The sequence below is a fragment of the Rana temporaria genome, chromosome 3 (assembly GCF_905171775.1).
Source record: "Rana temporaria chromosome 3, aRanTem1.1, whole genome shotgun sequence".
Lineage (NCBI taxonomy): Eukaryota > Metazoa > Chordata > Amphibia > Anura > Ranidae > Rana > Rana temporaria.
In genome coordinates, this window is record NC_053491.1 from 436,732,270 (window position 1) to 436,755,191 (window position 22,922).

General features: G+C 45.0%; 1 protein-coding gene across 1 annotated transcript; it reads right to left on the bottom strand.

Annotated features, from left to right (window-relative positions):
• Positions 1-265: 265 nt before the first annotated feature.
• Positions 266-19,429, bottom strand: EIF3G (eukaryotic translation initiation factor 3 subunit G). Its single transcript, XM_040346398.1, has 10 exons — positions 19,321-19,429; positions 11,973-12,100; positions 11,792-11,880; positions 9,806-9,865; positions 8,350-8,454; positions 5,730-5,925; positions 5,539-5,646; positions 4,252-4,388; positions 2,338-2,444; positions 266-384 (listed from the first exon to the last, which is right to left on the bottom strand). The coding sequence occupies exons 1-10, from the start codon at positions 19,338-19,340 to the stop codon at positions 369-371; spliced, it is 966 nt and encodes a 321-aa protein (XP_040202332.1). The 5' UTR covers positions 19,341-19,429; the 3' UTR covers positions 266-368.
• Between the last annotated feature and the right edge of the window lie 3,493 nt (positions 19,430-22,922).

Here is a 22,922-nt window from a genome sequence, read left to right on the forward strand (position 1 = left end):
TTTAAGATTTGTTGGCCATTATAAGTTTAGTGGATGAAAAAGCATGGAGTATAGTTTGGGGAACAGCTAAAGTATAAAACGGGCAGTGCCCACCCTCCCTTCTCTCCTTTGAAGCACACTTTCTATCACAAAGCGACAGCTGTGCCCGGCTTCCCTTTCAAAACCACTCACCGTAGTTGTGGTTCTATCTGTGCTGATGACTGCATTGCTGCCTTAGCCATTTAACCTGGTGTACTGAAACAGTAAAAAGCAGAAGTAAAATGTGTTTGTCTAAATAAATCTAGTCTTTAATGTGCAAATATTTTATTAGCAACAAGCAGACATAAGAAATAGTTTCCATCTTCTGATCATACGATGCCCCGCTCGGCTCAGGTGGTTGAGGGTCTGTGGAAAAAAAAAAAACCATGAAAGATAAACTATTAGCTTATAGGTATATTTTTGTTTTATTAAACAGTGCGTTTTCTTTTTTTGGGTTATTTATTCAAAATTTACAGATACGCATTCAATACAAGATGCATTCATGGCACTCTGTAAAGCATGTTGGGGTTCTAATAACTCTTCGATTGTAAGCTCCAAGGAGCAGGGCCCTCCGATTCCCACTGTATTAAGCTGTGTTGTATTTGTACTGTTTACCCTCAAGTTGTAAAGCGCTGTGTAAACTGTTGGCGCTATATAAATCCTGTATAATAACAAGAAAGCCAGACACAATAAAAGGCTCTATTATAAATACTAGGGCTGTCCCGATACCGATACTAGTATCGGGACCGATTCTGAGTATTTGCGGGAGTACTTGTACTCCCGCAAATGCCCCCGATACCCAAATAGAATACTCCCCCCCCCCCGCCAACGCTACGCCGCATCCCCGCTGCCGCCGCCACTTGGTTAATATGGGCGGGGAACATTACAGCTTTCATTTGAATAGCTGTAGTGTTTCCCGCCGCGCATAGACACTCCCCCTTGCTCGGGTGAACTGTCCAATCCCGAGCAAGGGGGAGTGTCTATACGCAGCGCGGCACGAAAGACTACAGCTATTCAAATGAAAGCTGTAATGTTCGCCGCCCGTATTAACTAAGCGGCGGCGGCAGCGGGGATGCGGCAGCATGTAGGTAAGGGGGACATGGCTGCATATGGGGGGGGGACATGGCTGCATATGGGGGGGGGGGGACATGGCTGCATATGGGGGACGGGACGGGGACATGGCTGCATATGGGGGGGGGGGGGGACATGGCTGCATATGGGGGGGGGGGGGACATGGCTGCATATGGGGGGGGGGGGGGACATGGCTGCATATGGGGGGGGGGGACATGGCTGCATATGGGGGGGGGGGGACATGGCTGCATATGGGGGGGGGACATGGCTGCATCTGGGGGGGGGGGGGACATGGCTGCATCTGTGGGGGGGGGGGGGGACATGGCTGCATCTGTGGGGGGGGGGGGGGGACATGGCTGCATCTGTGGGGGGGGGGGCATGGCTGCATTTGGGGACACATGGCTGCATTTGGGGACACATTTAAAAAAAAGTATCGGTATTCGGTATCGGCGAGTACTTGGAAAAAAAAAGTATCGGTATTGGCGAGTACTTGGAAAAAAAAGTATCGGTACTTGTACTCAGTCCTAAAAAAGTGGTATCGGGACAACCCTAAAAAATACAAAATCTGGCCAATTTGTTTAGACACAGAAGACTAAAAAAGGGAAGGGGATTAAAGTGTAACTAAACCCAAAAATGTAATATTCTGCAGCTTGCCACAGTCAATTATTATTATGATACAAAATCATTATCACTTTAAAACTTTCCCAACAGGAAACAAAGAAATATTGTGAAATGTGCTCTGGGAAGCTCAGACTTATGTGTTGACAGCAAACACTGGGATGAATTTACTAAATGCAAATAGACTGAGCACTTTGCAAGGGCAGTTACTCCAGAGCTTAGTAAATGAGCAGAAGCTCTGGTGACTTTCATCAGCCAATCATGTGCAAGGAAAAATGCTGTTTTTTTCCCCCCATTTCCTTGCACGTGATTGGATGTTCTTTGTAAAGTGAAGCTTTACCTCATTTACTAAGCTCTGGGGCAATTGCACTTGTAAAGTGCACAGTCTATTTGCCTTTAGTAAGTCAAACCCAACGTCTTTCCTATTCGTCCTATTTTTCATATCTTTATCATTATACACACACATGGCATGTACACTATATTCTCAAGCCAAGAGTTGTTAAATCCCATTTAAAAGTTCTGCCCACTTCCCATGCAGCTGCCTTGCTGATCTAATTCCATTTGTGACTCGCAATAAAGTAAAGATGAGAGAAAGTGGAGAAACACACAAAAAAACCAACAAGAACATACTTGGCCCATTCCACATTGAGAATAAGGTGATCATAACCAAAGCCAGAAACGCCAGCGATGGCCCGAGCGGCATCTTCTCTGCGGTGGAAGCTGATGAAGGCAAATCCCTGGGGGGGGGGGGGGGGGGAGAAGAGAATGATATTAATGCATCAGAAGGGAGCTTTACTCCACACCTACAACATGCTCCATTACATTTACCTACACTGCAAGAGCACAGAGCTTATTGGTTGCTATGGGCAATAGGAATAGCTCTTCATTTGGAGAACATGTATGCCAAGAGCAGGCTAAAGATTGTAAATTGTGGTTGGGTGTGCAGATGTTGTGGTGGTCATAAATTTTAAAGAAACCTCCCACTCTCCAATGACATTAGCCTTCACCAAAATGTCTCGTTTTAGGACAATATCAAGAGACGTCCACCTGACAGGTTTTACCTAGAAAGAGCTTAAAGAGGAACTTCAACACCCTTCCCCACTACAGTGAAACCTCGGACTGCGAGTAAGGCGGTTAACAAGTGTTTCACAATACGAGCATTTTTTGGTGTGAACATCCTGACTTGGTGTGCGAGTGTTGTCTCGCAAAACGAGCAGGATTCAGGCCACAGCAGCGGTGACGCAGTACCGCATTTGGCCATAGGTGGGGGGGGGGGGGGCGCCAGAGCTATTGGGAAATACTCCGTTCCCAAGCCTTTCCAAGTTCAGCCGAGCTGTCCCCGAGCCTTTCCGAGGCTCTCCGGTGCCCCCCCCCGCACCTCTGGCCACATGTGATATTGCATGCCATAGAAGTCAACGCGGAACTAATTATTTTAGTTTCCATTGACTTCTATGGGGAAACTCGCTTTGATATGTGAGTGCCTTGAATTACAAGCATTCTCCTGGAACGGATTATGCTCGTAATCCAAGGTTCCACTATTTTTTTTACAGCAAATCCAGCATTGATCTCTTGTGACCTGCTGTGCCGCAGCATGAGTCCTGGGACCATCTTCCTTTCTTTGTCATCGGGAGCCAACTGTCTAGTCCTGGTTCTCACTCAGCCCCTCACAATCTCTCCTCCCCCCAGAAATGGTGCAAGGTCCTTCTTCCTCCAGTGCTGTGTACTTCTAAACTGAGTCCAGAGATATCCGATGTGGACATCCCAGAAGGCTATAGATGCAGGGTGATATTCTTGCCTAGGCAAGAATGGAAACAAAAAGGTGGGATGGACCATTAAAAAAAAAAAAGGCGGTCGTCGCCTTTCTTAGGTTAACCACTTGACCTCCAGAAGATTCGTCATAATTGAGATCTGCCTTGTTTACATAGGGAGATCCGTTCTGTGTATTTTACCAATGATTGGTGGGTGCTGGAGGACATCAAGTGCTGGCACCCGCAGAGATGATACTACTGTGAATAATCACAGCAGAAGTGGCGCATCCCCTACAGGTGCAGAATCGTGTATGTATGTATGTATGTATGTATGTATGTATGTATGTGTGTATATATATATATATATATATATAATTCTGCATTGGAAACTCGCCCTGTAGCAGTAAAACTGCTACGGGCAGACGGCAAGTAGTTAAGAAGGGGGGAGGATTACTGAGATGTAAAAGAGTATTTGGGAGTCAGGGTCCACTTAAATTAGAGAGAACTCTATGATTCAAGGCCTTTCTGGGTGAAACATGTCAGGAGTTGGGCTTGGTCTGGGCAGACTTCCTGTGAACTTGTCTTGGAACAATAAAGTTTGGTAAAGACTGACGTCATTAGAGTGTGGACCGTTTCTTTATTCCACATAAGGGCTAAGGGGCACCACTGGCGTGCACCAACAAACTGCAGGTTTATGAGCAGTGGCTTCCTATGCTATAGTGGTCACAAACCTCAGCTGAATCAACGCACGCGGGGCAGCTGATGACTACAGAACATTCCATATGGGATTGGTTACCTTGGATTGCCCAGTAGTCTTGTCTTTAGCCAGGTAGATTCTAGAGATGGATCCAAATGGTCTGAAGAGCTCTTGCAAGTCAGTTTCCCGGGTATCTTCAGATAAGTTGGTGACACGGATGGTAGCGTTGTCATCGGCTGTGGAAAAGATATAGAAGAGCAGAGGGTTACAGCAGAAGCATTCAAAATTGTCCCCAAATTAAAACCTGGTATATAGGATGTAAAAGAACTTGAGAGCCATTTGTGACCACGAAATTTTAGTAGAGATGGACCGAAATTTTGGTGGCCAATAAGAAAAAGGTGCCAATAATGGTACCAAAAGCGCATGCAAATTTGTGCTTATGGTTTTATTTTTCATAGGTCATGCGACTCAAAAAACGCAACAGAGGTTCAGTATTGATGCATTCTTGCTGTTTTTTTCAATGCATTTCAACGGGGAAGTGCGGTTTATTTAACTGACCAAAAATGCACTAAGCAAGATTTTTAGCACCACAAGGAAGTGCAATGGACCAGTGTGAAGACATACATAGAATTTAAAGGGATGCATTTTTCTTGAGCTTTTTTTTTGCGCTACTGGCCAAAAATAAATTCATATTCATGTTATTAATTTAAAAGTCAAATATAATACAATTTTATATAAATAGATTTGTTATTTAAAAACTAAAACTGTCATTTTTGAACTGTGATCTTCTTTTCCAACTTATTTTAGAACTTAGTAGAGCAGTGTGTTTAAAGAGGTAGCAAACCGCAACAAATAAAAACTCTTCTCCCTGCAAATTGCACCACATACTAGCACATTCTGAAAGACTAACGAAGCCCTCTGGTGGCATGCTGTCACCGCTAACAGGGCTTCCATCTTCACCCAGTCTTCCTTCTGGTTGGCGGGTGGGCTTAACTGGCCGACACGAAGCATGCGCGTCGGTGACACGGCTCTATGGACAGCACGCTGTCTATTGACAGCGCAGTGCGCCGGTGACATCACCTATGCTTCTAAAGTAAATATCTCCCAAACAGTGCACGATTAGGAGATAATTACTGTATCTACAGGTAAGCTTTATTATAGGCTTTCATGTAGGTATAAATAATAAATATAAATATATATATATATATATATATATATATATATATATATATATATATATATATATACACACATACACACACACACAGTATAGATCGCCATTACTAGCCTTTTAAGCCACTAATGAGTAAACTCACTGGTACCGTACCAGATACCTTTGCGACATCACTAGCCCATCCCCATTGCGGGCATTATCCGGCATCTTACCTCTACGGTTAGGTTGCATGGACTCTCCCCTTCGGGTCGCTCCATCTCTCAGACTGGGAGGAACGTATTTTCCTGTTTTGCTAACGGGAGCCTGAGCTGGTTCCGGTTCTGTGAAGGAAATATATTCCATGATCAGCACATATGATTGTCATAATATATCCTTCAGTCTTTTATTAACTGACAGTACTGACCTCCGGTCCCGGGCACTTTCTCCTTGTCCGCTGTGGACAGACCCAGCTGCTCAGCCAGCTCCTTCTGCATGGGACCCAGAGTGTCTTTGTATGGACACCTCGTGGTCCAATGGTCTCCCTTACAAATTCTACAAGACACGATCTTCTGACCCTTCAGCTTGTTCATGGGGTCTTCCTCCGCCTCGTTATTCAGATCCTGGAAAATTAGCAGAACATCAAGAAGAGTTATTTACATAACCCAAACTCCTAACCTGCTAGGTCATTATAGGAAACCTGCGCCTTGCATGTGTGTCATTTACCAACCTAACCTACTAACCCATTAAAAAAAAAAAAAAAAAACGTAATCTGAGAAAAGTTGGCGTCCATTTCTAAACCCTCCACTTGTAAATTCAAACTTTTTTTTTTTAATGGGCTGTCAGCAATGGTAGCTCCCATTTTTAATGACAAGTTCCTGTAAAGTGGAACTAAACCGCATACGAGCACCAAAAACTGAATTATAATATTTAATATTCAAAGCAAACTCAACCTTCCATGTCTTTTTGTTGAGAAATCATTTTGAAAAACACCCCTTAACATTTCTAGCAGCTGCGTTCTTGAGTAAGGGCAGGTGATTCATGAAGAAATTTCTTCCATGAATCCATCTGCCCTTAGCTCAGACATTCTGGCAGGAGGGTGTGCTTAGCCAAGCCCCTCCTCCCATCCTGGGAATTACATAATTTTGGCCAAGAACTAGGAAGCAACTAAAGAAACGTAAAAATAAAATAAAAACATTGATTAAAAAAAGTAAAAACAATATACCAATTTATCTTATGACCAACGCTAGCAGCAAAAGGACAAAAAATATAGGCCATCTTGATTGAGACAGTTTGGTTCAGTTTAAAATAAAAATAAAAAGTAATTCTCTGCACGTGTTACTGCAATTCTATTACCCAACCTTATGAAAATACAGCCGCCACAAATTGGCAAGCTTCAGGATGAAACTATTAAACCCCAGAATAAAAATCTAACAGACTGCAGTTTACCAATCCCTAGATGTGTTGGCTGCTTTAGTTTTCACTTTTTTTTTTTTAACCTGTTGATCCTGCCAGCTGCACACTTACTGTACCTATAGAGCAGCAGCATTGTCCCCTGGAGCTGCTATCCAGATTTAAAACTACAAACACCTCCCCTTTTCCTTACATATTGAGGAGTTTTGTGGTTCACAGAAAAAAGCAGAACTACCACTTAAAGGGGAAGTTCTGATTTATGTCCTCTTCCACCGCCTCCTCTATATGGCACATTATATTTTTGGTGGAGCGGGTACCTCGTTTTAAAAAAGGTACCCGCTCCCATTTCCGCTCGGATCACCTAGGCCCCCTCTCTTTCCTGCAACCTTCTGGGACACATCACAGGGACCATGCACAAAGCACAGCGCGGCAGTGGGAAGCCGCAAGGAGTCACAACCAGCTTCCCACAAACATACTGGTGCCGGGGACCCAGTATTGGTAGCTGTTGACTTAATTTTTTCCTTTCTATGGTGAAGATCTGCTTTCATATTGCTGTAAAGTTAAAGTGAAAGAAAAAATACTAATTGGGAAAAAAAAAAAAAAAAAAAAAAAAGATTTGAGAATGCACTGACTCAACTAGCACTGACTCAACTAGCACTGACTCAACTAGCACTGACTCAACTAGCACTGACTCAACTAGCACTGACCCAACTAGCACTGACCCAACTAGCACTGACCCAACTAGCACTGACCCAACTAGCACTGACCCAACTAGCACTGACCCAACTAGCACTGACCTGCGTCTTTGAAATTGTGCAATTTCAAGTGAAGCACGATTTCAAAGCCGCATTCAGTGTGACCCAGAGCATAATCCAGGACAGAAAGGTTATGACGTAGAGTTAGTTTGAAATGTATAAGTATATGAATGCCTCCATTTTTAAAGTGGTTGTAAAGCCTCAAGGTTTTTCCCCTTAATGCATTCTATGGATTAAGGTGAATGACCTGTTCTGCGATTCCCCCCAGACCCCCCCTTTTATTATCTAAGCCCGATCTGATCCAGCAATGTGCACGAGCGCAGTGGCTCCAACCACTCTCTCCTCATTGGACAGATTGATGGCAGCAGGAGCCATTGGCTTCCGCTGCTGTCAATCAAACCCAGGGACACGGGAGCCAAGTCCCGCTGTCTGTCAATAGACGCAGGACTCAGGAGCAAGCTCATATGGGTGCCCCAATGGAAAGCGGCTTTTTATGGAGGCACCCAATGAAGAGGAGGGGCCTGGAGCGCCTGCAGGGCAACTCAGAAAAAAAGGATCAGGGCAGCTCTGTGCAAAGCGATTGCACAGAACAGGTAAGTATAACGTGTTATTTAATTATTATTTTTTTAAACCACTTTAATTCTGCAGCCTCTCCTCTGAGTGCACTGTCAGTCACACCCTCTGGGGGCAAATGCCTGGTCCTTGGCTTAGCCAAGATCAATAAAGTTGCACTGGAATTGTTGTGCTGCTGTTTTGTCCCCCATTCAGATTTAAAGAGAACCTGTCAGTACTGACACTTGGGGTAGACACTTGAAAATGCCCATGCATGTTCCAGGTCAGTGTACCCAAGCAATCAGTTTTGCAGCAAGGGCAGCTCACCTCCTTGTTTGTGATAAATGTCATCAGTACATCGTCGCTGACTGTTGTGGTGGCCACATTTGGTCCGGGTGGGTCAAATTCTGAATTTCCAAACTTTTTCAAGTTCTAAACAAAAACAAAAATGCAGAGACATTAACATCATTTCACAGAACATCTCCCTGTGAAAGTAACACTTTTTTCAATGTTTCTCTTTGTTTACAATATCGAATTTACAATCAGCTGGGCTATAATGTTAATTTTATTTCAACAAACGCTTGTAAACCAACGTTGGCTTGCAGGACATAGCGAGAGCGTCTCTACAAAGAGGAGCCCGACCCAGTATTACGCAGCTTATCTGCACTACCTCTCTGCACCTCTATCCATCACAATGTACTAAAATCTCGAGTCAGTGACCAGCGGGAGTGATGACATCTCTTCCTTGGTAATATAGTAGTGCTCAGGTCTTGCAAATTGGCTGCTAGACTGGAACACCGTCAGGAGGTCACATCCTCTTGAAGATCCAGAAGCGTGCTGTTACTAGTTCAATAGTGAACAGGGTGAAGGCACACAGTCATTACCCTGTATGGACAAGGTAACAGCCAGAAAGGTATGACACCATTTATGGCTGAAAGATCAAAAATGTAGGCTGGGAACAAGCGTGAAACAATAAAAAATGTTGCCACACTAAACATAGATATTGAATAGACAAGTGTCCATAAAGGGTGAACAACTTGTGCTGTTCTGAATAGTGCCGATGAATTCCTTGATGAACATCCAGTCACAAGGAGTATAATTGATGTGCGTTTTCATCACCCAAGTGCACCTCCACCGATATGAATATAAAATGCCTCCTTACCAGAGGTCTAGACTCCAAATTATAAGGGTCTAGACAGGCGTGATATGCAAGTATAGAAGATCCAATCAGCTTTCTCTATTATATTGCAGGTGGTGGTACTGTCATGGCTGATGGTAAAGTTTACTCCATAGTAAAGCCAATGAAGGAAAGATAAAACAGCCACACCGTGTAAAACTGCTTAACAGTTTATTAAAATAAATGAAATCCGTGCTAAACACTTAGACCCCTTTCACACTGGAGCGGTTTGCAGGCGCTATTGTGCTAAAAATAGCACCTGCAAACCGAACCTAAACAGCTGCTGCTGTGTCTCCAGTGTGAAAGGCCCCGAGGGCTTTCACACTGGAGCGTTGCGCTAGAAGGACGGTAAAAAAAGTCCTGCTAGCTGCATCTTTGGAGTAGTGTGTATACCGCTCCTGCCCATTGGAATCAATATGACACCGCGGCTATACCGCAAAGGCGCATTGCAGGCGGTTTTAACCCTTTCTCGGAGTATGGTCGTGTGCCATCCGAAAACCACTGGCATGATCTGCTCTTCTGTATCCGCATCTGTCTATACAAGCCTAAGAAAATTTTCAGTATGTGTGTGGGATTTCAATGCAGTACATGCCTAGGTCATCTCACCTTTCTCCTAGCCACAACTTTTGAAGCTTTGAGGGTTTCAACCTTGAATGTTCGCACAATCTGCAAAAAAACAAGCAAAGGTAAAAATTCAGTAGGATCCAATGGGAGTCCCAACACTTAACAGGGGCTACAAATTCAGATTCCACCTGCAGTGATACTCAATGCTCAGATCTGACATTTCAATAATAAAGATATACGGTACATATTTAAAAAAGACTGTTAAACCTAGCTTGGTGCATGGAGAAATGTAGGAGATACGGGTCTGTTTGGAAGCAAGATGGAAAATCTCTTGGATTGAATTGGAAACCGGATTTATTATAACAGAAAATATGTGCAAAGAAGTGATGTGGGAGTGGAAGCAGGTTCCCTAACCCTTCAGGGGTATCTCCGTATACCAAAATACCTAACAAAGTGTACCCATGGCCAAGCTATGGTCATTTATTTAAAGGATGAGTTAACTTAAAAAAAAAATGAATAAAAAAAAAAAACGCACCTTTTTTTCCAGGTAAAAAAAAATGTGGATTTTTTTTGCTGGAACCTGTAAAGCATCTGCTGATCGCTGGTGCCATGCAGGTCTGTGTACCCAGTACATCCTGTACAGGCAAGCAGATACACTGACAGGAAGAATCAATGAACTACCACGGCGCTCCACAGTGGCTGCAGCATTGGGAACATGTTACATGTTCCCAGGGGTGAACTTATCCTTTATATATTTTGAGGAGCAGTAAATATACTTTACAATAGGCCCTCATTGACCTCCACAACCGCAGCCACTGAGTAGAATTTCATCCTCCAAATTTACAGCTGAAGAGGGGGTGGGGAACAGGAAGTGGTGGTGGAGTGTAATAGTAACTGCTAGTATAGTAACTGCTGTTATATGGAGGTGGATAGAGGCTAAATATGAGAGAGAGAAGTTGGGGGGATTTGAGCGGATGATGGAGTGAGACTATGGAAACTGATGGTGAAAGGTAGGAAGGACAGTAGAGGATACAAGAGACTGGGTGCATAAGAGGCGGTGTTGTGGAATAAAAGCTGATAATGGAGTCAGAATCTGGAAATTGATGGTGAGGGGGTTGTGGGGCAGTAGCAGATGCCAAGAGGCCGAGTGCATAGGAGGTGGTGGTGTGTAATAGAAGGAGATAATGGAGTCGGACTATGGAAACTGAGGGGGTGGCGGGACGGTAGCAGATGCTAAGAATCTGGGTGCATAGGAGGTGGTGGTGTGGAAGAGAAGGAGACAATGGAGTCCAGGCTATGAAAACTGATGGTGAAAGGTAGGGGGGACGGTAACAGATGCAAAGAGGCTGGATGCATAGGAGGTGGTATTGTAGAACAGAAGCCGATAATAGAGTCATGCTCTGGAAACTGATGGTGAGGGAGTGGTGGGACGGTAGCAGGTACTAAGAGGCTGAATGCATAGGAGGTGGTGGTGTGGAATAGAAGGAGATAATGGAGACGGGGCTATGGAAACGGATGGCGAGGGGGGGGGGGGGGGGGGGGTTGAAGCTGGTGTTAACAATACAGAAACCAAAAGGGGGAGGGAGAACATCCTTGGCTCTCAATTGGGGAAAGAGAACAGTGGATAGATATATCGTGAAGGAGATGGAAGTATGAAGAGACATTTTTAGGGTAACCTGCAGAAAACTGGGGCAGCAGGAATGTAGGACAAGGCTCTACGGTGGTAGAAGGTTCTAGCTAAGACACTAGTGCAGTGCCTACACAGATGGCACACACCTTTGTCCTTGGGCGGGGGGGGTGGGGCAGAGCCAACTACAGAGCTTACTAATGCAGACCACCACACTATCCATTCTCTGAAACCATTAATAGGATTTCAAACGCCACACTGTGAAGGGTATAACTACGGGAAAACAGGTGGTGAAGGAACCAGCCATGGAGTAAAGCACGGCAGAAAATCTATTTCCTATTGCAGTTCTTCTCAACTCAAAACAACGGAAACCTCTCCCACAAGTGCCAAAGTACATTTACCTTAATTTTCTTGTCATTTTCATCCAGCTTGTATTCTGTGACAATCTTTAGATTTCCATTGATAACCTCACGCGGGGTGTCTAGGACAACTACAGAAAATAAAGAAAACAGCATAAACAGTGTGCCCAAGAGACAGCGGCCTGCAACTGAGTGATACTTTGTACACATAAATCCTACTTACTGTCACCGAGAGGCTCCTTCACAACAACTGGAGCTTTAGCTTTACTTATAGGTTGGCTTATTGCTGGACTTAAGGGCTCCACATCTTCTCCCTCTTCTTCCACCTGGTCAGCCCAGCTGGGCTTGGAACTGTGAAAGGAAGAAGGTAAGAATTATTCAATGAGAACAAAAGAGAAGCAAACATTACTGTACTGATGACCCCAAACTGAGGACTGTTCCCTTGTGTAATCCCACATCACTGTCACCAGCATACAGTGCAGGCGTGGCCACCACAAGCCTGATCTCAACCTCCAGCTCCTGCATGACAATTTACAATTTAGGCAAATACACGAATCTTGTTATATTTTCCTCTCCAGAAACCAACACAATGGCACACCTTCATATTACAGCGGTGGCCTGCTCTGGTTTTTACTGCCTCTCTGCAGAACTTCTCTTTAGTGCCGCCACGCTGAGAGTGAGGATCCCCGATATGTACATCCCTGTTTTTGTTTTTTCCCAAAATAGGTCTTTTTTTTATAGCGCAAAAATAATAATAAAAAAATCGCAGGTGATTAAATACCACCAAAATAAAGCTCTTTTTGTGGGGAGACGGACTTCGGGTTTTATTTGGGTACAGCGTCGCACAACCGTGTAATTGTCAGTTAAATTAATGCAGTGCCGTATCGCCTGGTCATGAAGGGGGGGAGGGGGGATAAACCTTACGGAGGTCAAGTTTTTTTTTTTAAAGCACAAGATTAACGTCATTTTTTATTTATTTTTGGATTCCATTGTAGAGGAGAGATGCGGGGTCTTACAGACCTCATTCTCTCCATATCTACGTGAACTCCGAAAGATTTAGCCCGCTAATGACCAGGCCATTTTTTACGATACGACACTCCGTTACTTTAACTGACAATTTGATGGTCGTGCGACGCTGCACCCAAATAAAATTGATGTCCCTTTTCCCCACAAATAGAGCTTTCTTTTGGTAGTATTTGATCACCTCTGCGTTATTTGCACTATAAACAAAAAAATCTAAAAATGTTAAATAAAATGTATACATTTCTTTACTTACTGCTATAAAACATATCCAATATAAAAAAAAAAAAAATCAAATTTATTGATAAATTTAGGCCAATATGTATTCTGCTACATATATTTGGTTAAAAAAAATCCCAATAAGCATATGTTGATTGGTTTGTGCAAAAGTTATAGCGCCTAAAAACTATGAGATATATACTGGATTTTTTTTTATATACTAGTAATGGCAGCAATCGGTGACTTCTAGCGTGACTTGCGATATTGCGGGGGACAATCCGACACTTTTTGTGATCAGTGCTAGAAATATGTACTGTCACTGTACTAATGACACTGTCTGGGAACGGGCAATCAAAGGGTTAACCGTGTGCCTAGCCAGTGTTTAGGTGCACAGTGTGAGGTGCTTTTACTAAGGGAAATGATAGATTGTATTCCCTGCTTTGCGGGGACATAAAATCCATAACATTTCAGAACAGAGCTCCGCCTTGTTTACATAGGCAGAGCTCCATTCTGGGTCTCTGCCTGGCGATCGGTGGGTGCTGGCGGATATCCATTGCCCGGCACCCACAGATCGGCTTCTGCTGCGAGTAATCACAGCAATAGCGGCACGCCCCCTGCAGGTGGATGTGCAGAATCACACACACACACACGTGATTCTGCGCACAGAACAGCGGCCCTGTAGCAGTACATCTGCTATGGGGTGGTTGGAAAGTGGTTAAAGAGCTGTCATGCTGTATTGTTATTGCAAGGGATGTTTACATTTCTTGAGATGGCAATAAAAGTTTTAACATTTTTTTTTTTTTTTTTTTAAAGGTACAGTGTAAAAAAAATAAAAAAAAATAATACATTATTATTTTTTTAAAGCGCCCCCCAATCACCTGTGAAGTGGCAAATACATATGTAAGTCACACCACATATGTAAATGGTGTTGGAACCACACAAGTGAGGTATTGGCATGAACATTATAGCAAGAGCAATAATTATAGCACTAGATCTCCTCTAACTCTAAACTGGTAGCCTGTAAAAAAAATAATAATAATTTTTTTGATGCGTCGCCTATGGAGATTTGTAGGCATCTTCATTTTTTTGCCATTCCACGAGTGTGTGCAATTTAAACCCAAAATATGAAACATGATACACCGAGTAAATAGATAGCGAACATGTCTCACTTCCTGTTCCTCTGTCTGTAACTCCACACAGTAATGCAAGGCTTTCTCCCTGGTGTGGAGAAAGCCTCTTGAGGGGGCGAGCAGGAGTGTCAGGATGCCCAACACACAGCTCCTTTCTCTATCTGCAAAGTAGAGAGTGTCCTGACCCTCCTGCTCGCCCCCTCAAGAGGCTTTCTCCACACCAGGAAGAAAGCCTCGCATTACTGTGTGGAGTTACAGACAGAAGAACAGGAAGTGAGGATTTCTCAGAGGAAATAAAGACATTTAAAAGCAAAATGGAAGGATGAGGTAAGTGAAGGAGGACTGCACTAAGGTAAAGGAAGCTATTTAGGAAAACATTTTTTTACCTTTACAACCCCTTTAAATTGACAGTCAGCACTCCCAACAAGATCTGTATTTACAATTCCCAATCTTGGAGTGAATGGTGCTTTAAAGACTTTATCAAGTATGCCGTAAGCACTGTGAAAGCTTGCTGCTCACACTTCTCTTACACAAGCCGAAGATCATGTGAACAAGGACTAAAAGGAAAAAAAAATATGTTCCGCCTTGTCTGCCAGCAGCCACAATTCCCACTATCATAGTCAGCATGATCTACTTCTGTCAGCTCCTCTTATCTCATCCATCCATGACTACTCAAACTGCGCCTCTCTCCCGCCTGCAGAAGTCAACGGCCAAACTACTACAGCAATCAGCAGCAGCATTAAAAGTGCATGTAAACCAAAACAATGAACTACTCCTATTTACTCCATTTTGGTCTGTAAAATATACCATTGAAAGGGGGTTTTCAAGCTCTGTTCAATGAGTGCAAAAAATATCTATTAATATTGCCAGAAATCGTGAGAGCTGATAACTTCCTGTGCATAAGGAGGAGCTATGGAAATGGAGGAGGAGCTATGGAAATGGAGGAGGAGCTATGGAAATGGAGGAGGAGCTATGGAAATGGAGGAGGGGCTATGGAAATGAAGGAGGGGCTATGGAAATGAAGGAGGGGCTATGGAAATGAAGGAGGGGCTATGGAAATGAAGGAGGGGCTACGGAAATGAAGGAGCTATGGAAATGGAGGAGGAGCTATGGAAATGGAGGAGGAGCTATGGAGATGAGGTTGAGCAATTAACCCAACTGCCCCAAATCATTACAATGCTCATCCTCCACTACCACTCCATCAGTCTCGCCATTACTGTACCCATCAGTATGAACTCCATTATCCCCAGTATTACTTTACCCACCACTATCAGCCCCAACAAACCTACCCGACACATCCTCCCCCATTATCTCTAACATCACTACCACCCCCTGTACTACTGAACCCACCAGTATCACCCCCTCAAGAACACCAACCCCACCCATTACCCGCCATATCATCCCAGTTATACCCATAACTACTTTACTCATCACAACCACCCCCATCATGTCCACCACTATTGTACCCTTCCTTATCAATCCCACCTGCCCCAATCATTACAACGCTCATCATCCCCATCACTACAGCCTTTAGGCCGGAGCGATGCGAATTCCAGCGTTATCTCTGCAAAAAGATAAGGCTGCATTCACACCTGAGCGTAGCGTTTTGCCGCGATTTTGACTGTGTTTTTTTTACCCTTTTTTTTTTTTTCGGGTTTTGTCGCGAATTTGGACAGGTCTAAGGCCATCAATGTTAAAAACAGAAAAACGCCCAAATCTGCCTAAAAAAAAAAGTCCCAGAACTTGTGTGAGCTTCAGGCGTTTTTGAACTTCTGGCTTCAGGCGTTTTGGAGTGGAGATGTGAACCATCTCCATAGAGAATAATGGATTTTTTTCCCCTCCAGCGTTTTGTAGCTTCAGGCTTCAAGCTACAAAACACTCAGGTGTGAATGGGGTCTAAGAGAACTGTTCTGCAGATCATCTCTGTTTTAGCTGCGAATTTGGAGATCTGGGAGAGGGGAGGGGGGAAGTGTATTGAGTAGAATGAGAGAAATCCTGATGAGAAATGAACACATCTGCGAATCAGATGCGTGCCCATAGAAGATAATGAGCTTGAAATTGCACCGCAATGCCTAGAAAACGCACACGTTTTTTTCGGCAATGCGCAGTGCGAATGAATTGCACATATGTGAACCAGCCTCATTGAAATTAATGTATTTAGAAATGTTCTACGAATTGGATGCAGTTTAAGCCGCACTCAATTCGCATAGGTGTGAACCCGGCCTTAATTTTACCCCGGGGGCACCCTGAGCTTCTGTTTTTCAATTTTAACAATGTATTTAATTGTATAATTTTATATGTACTACATTTTCCTTTTACGTATTATGTATGTGTTTTTATCGTACCAAGATAGTCAGTCCATCAACCCTAGGGCGTAGGGATTGCTATAGGGTCAGCATCAGCCACTGTCCCTGGTCCCTTTGCCCCCATTCTTTTCTACACTTTATTACCCTCATATACTACTGTAGCCACCACTACCACCCCCATCACTACTGTAGCCACCACTACCACCCCCATCACTACTGTAGCCACTACAATACCTACTGCACCCACCAATACCACCACAATCACTACTTGTACCCACCACTACTGTACCCACCACTACCACCCCCATTACTAGTACTGTACACACCACAATACCTACCTCTACCACCCCCATCACTGTTGTACCCACCACAATCACTACTGTACCCACTAATACCACCACAATCACTACTGTACCCACTAATACCACCACAATCACTACTGTACCCACCACTACCACCCCCATCACTACTGTAGCCACTACAATACCTACTGCACCCACCAATACCACCACAATCACTACTTGTACCCACCACTACTGTACCCACCACTACCACCCCCATTACTAGTACTGTACACACCACAATACCTACCTCTACCACCCCCATCACTGTTGTACCCACCACAATCACTACTGTACCCACTAATACCACCACAATCACTACTGTACCCACTAATACCACCACAATCACTACTGTACCCACCACTACCACCCCCATCACTACTGTAGCCACTACAATACCTACTGCACCCACCAATACCACCACAATCACTACTTGTACCCACCACTACTGTACCCACCACTACCACCCCCATTACTAGTACTGTACACACCACAATACCTACCTCTACCACCCCCATCACTGTTGTACCCACCACAATCACTACTGTACCCACTAATACCACCACAATCACTACTGTACCCACTAATACCACCACAATCACTACTGTACCCACCACTACCACCCCCATCACTACTGTAGCCACCACAATACCTACTGTACCCACCAATACCACCACAATCACTACTTGTACCCACCACTACCATTACTACTGTACCCACCACTACCACCCCATCACTACTATTGTACCCACCACAATACCTACCCCTACCACAATCACTACTGTACCCACCAATACCACCACAATCACTACTGTACCCACTAATACCACCACAATCACTAGTGTAGCCACCACTACCACCCCCATTACTACTGTACCCACCACAATACCTACTACACCCATCACTATTGTACCCACCACTATCGCCACAATCACTACTGTACCCACCACTAACCCCCCCATCACTAGTGTACCCACCACAATTGCTACTGTAACCAAAACCACCCCCATTACTACTGTACCCATCACCACTACCACCCCCAACACTACTGTAGCCACAATACCTACCACCTCCATCACTACTGTACCCACCACAATCACTACTGTACCCACCAATACCACCGCAATCACTACTTGTACCCACAACTACCACCCCCATTACTACTGTACCCACCACAATACCTACCCCTACCACCCCCATCACTGCTGTACCCACCACAATCACTACTGTACCCACAATACCTACCACTACTGTACCCACCACTATCGCCAAAATCACTACTGTACCCACCAATACCCCCCCCCCCATCACTACTGCACCCACCACTCCCCCCCCCCCCCCCCTCCATCACTAGTGTACCCACCACAATTGCCACTGTAACCAAAACCCCCCCATTACTACTGTACCCACCACTACCACCCCCATGATCTCCAGTACTACTGTACACAATATTATCACCTACATCACCCCCACCCATAACTTCTTTAGTCATTGAAACCACCCACTTCATGTCCACCACTACCGTATCCATTGCTAGCACTCCATCAACTTCACCTGCCCCAACCATAACATTGTTCATCATCCCAGTCATACCCATCACTACTAATTCCATTCCTCTCCTCCACCATCCCTTTCACTAGTGCACTCATCACTACCATCTCCATCAACCCTACTAGCCCCAGCCTCCCCCATTATTCCTACCATACTCACCTTTACCACCCAACCTCCTTAACCCCTCCATCTAGCATATTCAGTACTACTGTACCCACCAATATCACACTCTCAAGCCCAACCAATACCACCCATAACTACTGTACTCATCACAAGTACCCCCATCATGTACACCACTACAGTACCCATCAACCCCACATGCCCTATTACAACGCTCATCATCCCCCATCACTAATGGTCTTTCATTTCCACCACTACATCACCCCCCCATCATTACTACCCCTAAGTACCATTAACCCCATCATCCCCAGAACAACTGTAACCACCACTACCGGCACCATCATCCTGGCCATACTCATCTCTATCACTACCACCTCCATACAAACGCTCATCACCCTCCACTAGCACACAATCACTACCACCCTCAGTACTATTAACCCCATTATTTTTCAATACTACTGTAACCACCACTATTGGCACCATCAACCCTACCTGCCCCCCCCCCCCCCCCCCAATCATCCTGGCCATACTCATCTCTACCATCCCCCCTCATCCACTATTATTACTCATCACTATCATCCCCAATACTACTGTGCCCCCCAGTATCACCCCCTCAACAATTACAACACTCATCATCATCAATACTGTGCAATCCTCCCACCCCCTTCCATATTACCCCCTCCCCCCACCATTATCAGCGCCACCATCCCTCCCTACCATAACCTCCCCCACCATCACAGCCATACTTCTCTCCATCACCCCCACCAACCACCTGCATCACCCTAACCAAACCCCATCACAACCCTCCCCCGGTCAGTATACCTCCGACGTCACCTTCCACGATATGTCCCGCATGTCAGAATCCCCCTCCCCGGTATACTCACTCGTAGTCTCCGGTCGGCATGTTCCAGGCTGTGGTGATGGCGCCGCCGGAAGCTGAAGAGAAACTCACAGCAAGACACAGCACACAGGAAGGAGAGCCGGGGAGGAGAGCACACTTCCGGCGCCGCTCTGGCTACACAGCTCTGTGGTGCTGGAGGACTTCTTTGGTCATGTGGCTGCAGTGTGACTCTGCCATGTGTGCTTTCTACTGAGTACTTCATAGTACAGGTACAGCAATGTCTGCTAGAGGTTCTCTGCTATGTCCTGCACAGTATGGACACAATAATAGCACTAGAGGGGTTCCTCGCTATGTCCTGCACAGTATGGACCCAATAATGTCTGTTAGAGGTTCTCTGCTATGTCCTGCACAGTATGGACACAATAATGTCGCTAGAAGGGTTCCCCGCTATGTCCTGCACAGTATGGACACAATAATATTTAATAGAGGTTCCCCGCTATGTCCTGCACAGTATGGACACAATAATGTCTGCTAGAGGGGTTCCCCGCTATGTCCTGCACAGTATGGACACAATAATGTCTGCTGGAGGGGTTCCCCACTATGTCCTGCACAGTATGGACACAATAATGTCTTCTAAAGGGGTTCCCCGCTATGTCCTGCACAGTATGGACACAATAATGTCTGCTGGAGGGGTTCCCCGCTATGTCCTGCACAGTATGGACACAATAATGTCTGCTAGAGGGGTTCCCCGCTATGTCCTGCACAGTATGGACACAATAATGTCTACTAGAGGGGTTCCCCGCTATGTCCTGCACAGTATGGACACGATAATGTCTGCTAGAGGGGTTCACCACTATGTCCTGCACAGTATGGACACAATAATGTCTGCTAGAGGGGTTCCCCGCTATGTCCTGCACAGTATGGACACAATAATGTCTGCTGGAGGGGTTCCCCGCTATGTCCTGCACAGTATGGACACAATAATGTCTGCTGGAGGGGTTCCCCGCTATGTCCTGCACAGTATGGACACAATAATGTCTGCTGGAGGGGTTCCCCGCTATGTCCTGCACAGTATGGACACAATAATGTCTGCTAGAGGGGTTCCCCGCTATGTCCTGCACAGTATGGACACAATAATGTCTGCTAGAGGGGTTCCCCGCTATGTCCTGCACAGTATGGACACAATAATGTCTGCTGGAGGGGTTCCCCGCTATGTCCTGCACAGTATGGACACAATAATGTCTGCTGGAGGGGTTCCCCGCTATGTCCTGCACAGTATGGACACAATAATGTCTGCTAGAGGGGTTCCCCGCTATGTCCTGCACAGTATGGCCACAATAATGTCTGCTAGAGGGGTTCCCCGCTATGTCCTGCACAGTATGGACACAATAATGTCTGCTAGAGGGGTTCACCACTATGTCCTGCACAGTATGGCCACAATAATGTCTGCTAGAGGGGTTCCCCGCTATGTCCTGCACAGTATGGACACAATAATGTCTGCTAGAGGGGTTCCCCGCTATGTCCTGCACAGTATGGACACAATAATGTCTGCTAGAGGGGTTCCCCGCTATGTCCTGCACAGTATGGACACAATAATGTCTGCTAGAGGGGTTCCCCGCTATGTCCTGCACAGTATGGACACAATAATGTCTACTAGAGGGGTTCCCCGCTATGTCCTGCACAGTATGGACACGATAATGTCTGCTAGAGGGGTTCACCACTATGTCCTGCACAGTATGGACACAATAATGTCTGCTAGAGGGGTTCCCCGCTATGTCCTGCACAGTATGGACACAATAATGTCTGCTAGAGGGGTTCCCCGCTATGTCCTGCACAGTATGGACACAATAATGTCTGCTAGAGGGGTTCCCCGCAATGTCCTGCACAGTATGGAGACGATAATACCTGCAATATTCTGATGTTTCATTGGGTTGCAATGTTCCTATTCATCAATTTTAAGGGTCTCCAAACTTTCTAAACAAAGGGGCAGTTTACTGTCCTTCAGACTTTGAGGGGGCCGGACTGTGGCCAGTGAGAGCAGAAAATGCCCCATTATTGGTGTCAGTGGGAGGAATAGTGCCCCATTGTTGGGGTCTTTTACACAGATCATGCCGACCCTAGGCCCTATGATTGTAGCAATTCCAGTTGTGTGGGCCTAACTTCATTCAAGAAGACCTCAACGTTTTCTGCTGGAGAGGTATGACCGAATGGATACGAGTGTGTTGCTTCCAAAGGAAAAGTCTCTGCTCCTCCCCATGCAGGATAAGTCCAGGAGGGTGGATTTTGTAGAGCAGTCCCCCAATTACAGAGTTGCTAGCGGTGGGAGAAGCATTGTTATTTAACCACTTAAGGACCGCCTAACGCCGATATACGTTGGCAGAATGGCGCGGCTGGGCACAATCACATACCTGCACGTCCTCTTTAAGTGCCGAGCTGTGGGTCGCAACCGCGACACGTTCCGAAAGCCCCGTGACCGCAGCCGCGGGACCCGCGGACCCGATCGACGCCAAAGTCGGTCACAGGAGCTGAAGAATGGGGAGAGGTGTCTGTAAACACACCTTCCCCGTTCTTCACAGTGGCACTGTCATTGATCGTCTGTTCCCTGATAAAGGGAAAGGTGATCAATGACGCCACACGTCCAGCCCCACCCCTACAGTTAGAAACACATATGAGGTCAAACTGCAATTGTCATTTTCACAGTAATCAATGCATTTTTATAGCACTTTTTGCTGTGAAAATGACAATGGTCCCAAAAATGTGTAAAAATTGTCCGATGTGTCCGCCATAATTTTGCAGTCATGAAAAAAAACGCTGATTAGTAGTAAAAAAAAAAATATTAATAAAAATGCAATAAAACGATCCCCTATTTTGTAAACGCTATAAATTTTGCGCAAACAAATCGATAAATGCTTATTGCAATTTTTTTTTTTACCAAAAATAGGTATAAGAATACGTATCGGCCTAAACTGAGGATTTTTTTTTTTTCGATTTTTTTGGGGGATATTTATCATAGCAAAAAGTAAAAAATATTGAATTTTTTTCAAAATTGTCGCTCTATTTTTGTTTATAGCGCAAACAATAAAAACTGCAGAGGTGATCAAATACCACCAAAAGAAAGCTCTATTTGTGGGGAAAAAAGGGCACAAATTTTGTTTGGGAGCCATGCCGTACGACCACGCAATTGTCAGTTAAAGCGACGCAGTGCCGAATCGCAAAAAGGGGCCTGGTCCTTTACCTGCATATTGGTCCGGGTCTTAAGTGGTTAAAAAAAACATTATGGGGAAAGGTGTGTTAATCTTTTCAGACAATGCTACAGTGGTGGCATACATCAATAGGCAAGGGGGATTATGGTCTGGCACCCTCATATCTCTGGTGCAGGAAATTCACACATGGGGAAAAACAACATTAAGTGCCTATGGATAGTCCATATCAAAGCTACCTTGAATGTCCTAGCACACTACCTAAATGGGATCACTGTAAAATAAGAAGGCGCTACACGTGGACTTTTTCACCTCCAATCAAACAAGGACAGAGGAGAATTATTTATCGCTGTACAATTTCCTTTAGATTTACCAAAACTATGGAAAAGGATGTCCCACCTACCTATTCATTCACTCTGTATCCAATCAGGCAGGCTCTTGCACT